Below are 2,500 nucleotides of genomic sequence, written 5' to 3' on the forward strand. Positions count from 1 at the left end.
TTATAAAGAAGAGAGTACTAAAATTCATCTATCTGTCAATTTCACGTGCTGTTGTCCTTACCCTATGCATGTGTCTAAAACTGATATTTATCCTTGCATTTTGTCACCTGGTACTCATATAGACCTGAAAAAGGCCAATAATCTCCACCATATATATCCTGACGCTCTATATTACCACTAGTTACATTGTTGAGGTTTGTAGGTCTTTGCCAGAGCGCTTGTCAAAGCACTGTTACTGACCTATACCAAGAACTGTAGGCCTTCCATTATAGCAAATCTGAAATGGATTTTTTAAGATACTACTAAACATAACTATGTGACATAATTTTTGTTTTGAAAGCCACTGCAAGCTGATAAATAAAATTCATCTGCCATCATATGTGTATCATCCATATTACACTGCTGACAGTGAAATACCCAGCGCCCCTTGGATACCAACAACGAGTCTTCCTTTAAAATTATTACTGTGAACTGATTCCTAGCCTTGGGTTTACAAGTTACTTGAAAGATCGAACCCATATATCGTAAAATCTAAACGAAGGGTCTCCCGCCGGGCACCATACCCTTGCGGCCGAGTGCCACGGTGCCACCTGCGACTGTGGCAGCCAACCCCCCACTGACATTCCTCGTGAATTTTAAAAAACAGAAACTCTGAGACTGAGATGAGTTTCTTCGTGTGACATTATTCAAAATCCTTGTTAATTAATGCCCCCAATTCTCCGACCCGGTCATTCAAGTGTCTGCCTTTTGAACTTAGGACGGAGCATGGTGTTCACGGCACAGGAACGCCTTTCCGTCAGTTTTTCCCACATCAAATGGGCAAAGAGAATTATGAACTGAATACAGTACTACCACTTACCTGGGACAACAGTCTCTTTTTCAGCATTCTTGGGTAATTCCATCATAACAAAAGGAAAAAGATCACACACGCCCACTCACTCCACCTTCTATCATCACTCTAGTTCAAACAATAAGGAATTTAATTTGGGAAGTTCTATAAGTATTAGAAACTCTTCAAAGGGGATCCGACGAGCTTATGAATCTACGTTGCTCCGAAGACGTTGCGATGCTCTTCTGTTTAGATTTAGAGACGAGCTTAAAATATTATTTTGCATTGATTTTATTTGAAAAAACAGTTTAGTATGATATAAGTACCCTTTACCATTTCTAATTCATTGAAAAAACAAGGAAATTATATAATTAAGTTCTTGTTCTTGATATATAAGTTAAACAACAGAATGTCTTGTAAACTAGTTTTTTTTGTAGCGTATCACAAAACATTTATAATACTAATATTATCCTTTTTAGCATTTATCACATTGTAATACAATAATAGTATGAACATTTTGCATAAGTTGAAATGTAAAAATATGCCGGAAATATTATAAGCTCGACGTCTCGACACCAGTTTGCTGTTAAACGGGTAAGGGTGAGGTGTGCGTCTGCAGCTGCTGTGTTTCGTCTCTATAAAATGCCAGGAATGGAGGTGAAATACATCAGTAAGATCGTCGTCGACTTTGTATTACTATCGATAGGTAAGTTCTGCGTTAAATCACGCATGTTTCTGTAAACCTAGTGAAAGGAGATTACAATAGGTGACTCGGGGGCGGCAGAGTGGGCTGGGCCTGGCAGGTACGCGAATGAGCGGCCTTGGATTTTCCCCTTTTTAACAGTCATGCTTGTCATAGAAGACTTGTTCTCAGTCAAATGTTGCAGGATATAGAGACGGCCAATACTGGAAACGGATATCTATTTACAGTCTGTAAAAATACATGCAGGACTGATTGAATTCCTTGTCATTTTTTTAGGCCATGATGTAATAGTCGCAATTGCCTTTGATTTTATCCCTAAATTGAGGATGATCTAAAGTAAAGAGAATGGAAGGACTGAGAAGGAACTTGGCAAGTGCCCGCCCTTTGCGTAGTTTCTGTGAAATTACTTCAGATTTAACAATAAACGTGAACAAAATCTCGGGGTCGTAAACGGCACACCTGAAACTCAAACCTTGATTTAATAGCCCTATTGTTATTAGAATGAGGCTGTGACATCATTCCCATTTCAGTTATCAGTAAAATCCTCATTTTAGCAAGTTCATTCACCCAGAAGTTGTGTGTCTCTCTATATATATCTTTATTTCCTCATAAGATAATAATGGTTTATATTTTAAGAGTAGAGTCTCATTTCTTAATCAGTAGCTTTTAATGATTTAATGTGATATAGAATAAGGTGCCAGAGAGGGTTGGGTATACTAGACAAGTGCTTTTGTTCAGCAGACATGTTCAGCTGGGGCTCTCAGTCAAAAGCCAGCAGGTGTATGTTCAGGCAAGATAGGATTTGTAGCCCTCCTTGGTGATTTGCCATGTGTATGGAGACCACCATTCACAGGTTAAGACAGGTTTCAGGGGGATCTGGAAAAAAACAGTCCATAGAAAAGTCCCATATTGTAAACCATGTAATCTTCTAAACATTATGTTGGTTAGTTATTATCATAGTAGACTCT

General features: G+C 38.5%; 2 protein-coding genes across 10 annotated transcripts in view; one reads left to right on the forward strand and one right to left on the reverse strand.

Moving 5' to 3' along the window:
- LOC125029475 (oxysterol-binding protein-related protein 8-like) overlaps positions 1-963 on the reverse strand; it is a 226,794-nt gene extending 225,831 nt beyond the window's left edge. For 5 of the 6 annotated variants that reach the window (XM_047619369.1, XM_047619368.1, XM_047619364.1 and 2 more), the window contains exon 1: positions 860-963. In XM_047619369.1, the coding sequence (XP_047475325.1) occupies positions 860-905 (46 nt within the window). In that variant the 5' untranslated portion in view covers positions 906-963. The remainder of the gene's footprint in view (positions 1-859) is intronic. The other variant, XM_047619366.1, reaches the window with a different exon arrangement.
- Positions 964-1,420: 457 nt separating this feature from the next.
- Positions 1,421-2,500, forward strand: part of LOC125029424 (putative phosphatidate phosphatase) — a 30,092-nt gene continuing 29,012 nt past the window's right edge. For 3 of the 4 annotated variants that reach the window (XM_047619282.1, XM_047619280.1, XM_047619281.1), the window contains exon 1: positions 1,421-1,535. In XM_047619282.1, coding sequence (XP_047475238.1) covers positions 1,472-1,535 — 64 coding nt within the window. In that variant the 5' untranslated portion in view covers positions 1,421-1,471. The remainder of the gene's footprint in view (positions 1,536-2,500) is intronic. The other variant, XM_047619283.1, reaches the window with a different exon arrangement.

This window comes from Penaeus chinensis, chromosome 10 (assembly GCF_019202785.1).
Source record: "Penaeus chinensis breed Huanghai No. 1 chromosome 10, ASM1920278v2, whole genome shotgun sequence".
In the NCBI taxonomy this organism is placed as follows: Eukaryota; Metazoa; Arthropoda; class Malacostraca; order Decapoda; family Penaeidae; genus Penaeus; species Penaeus chinensis.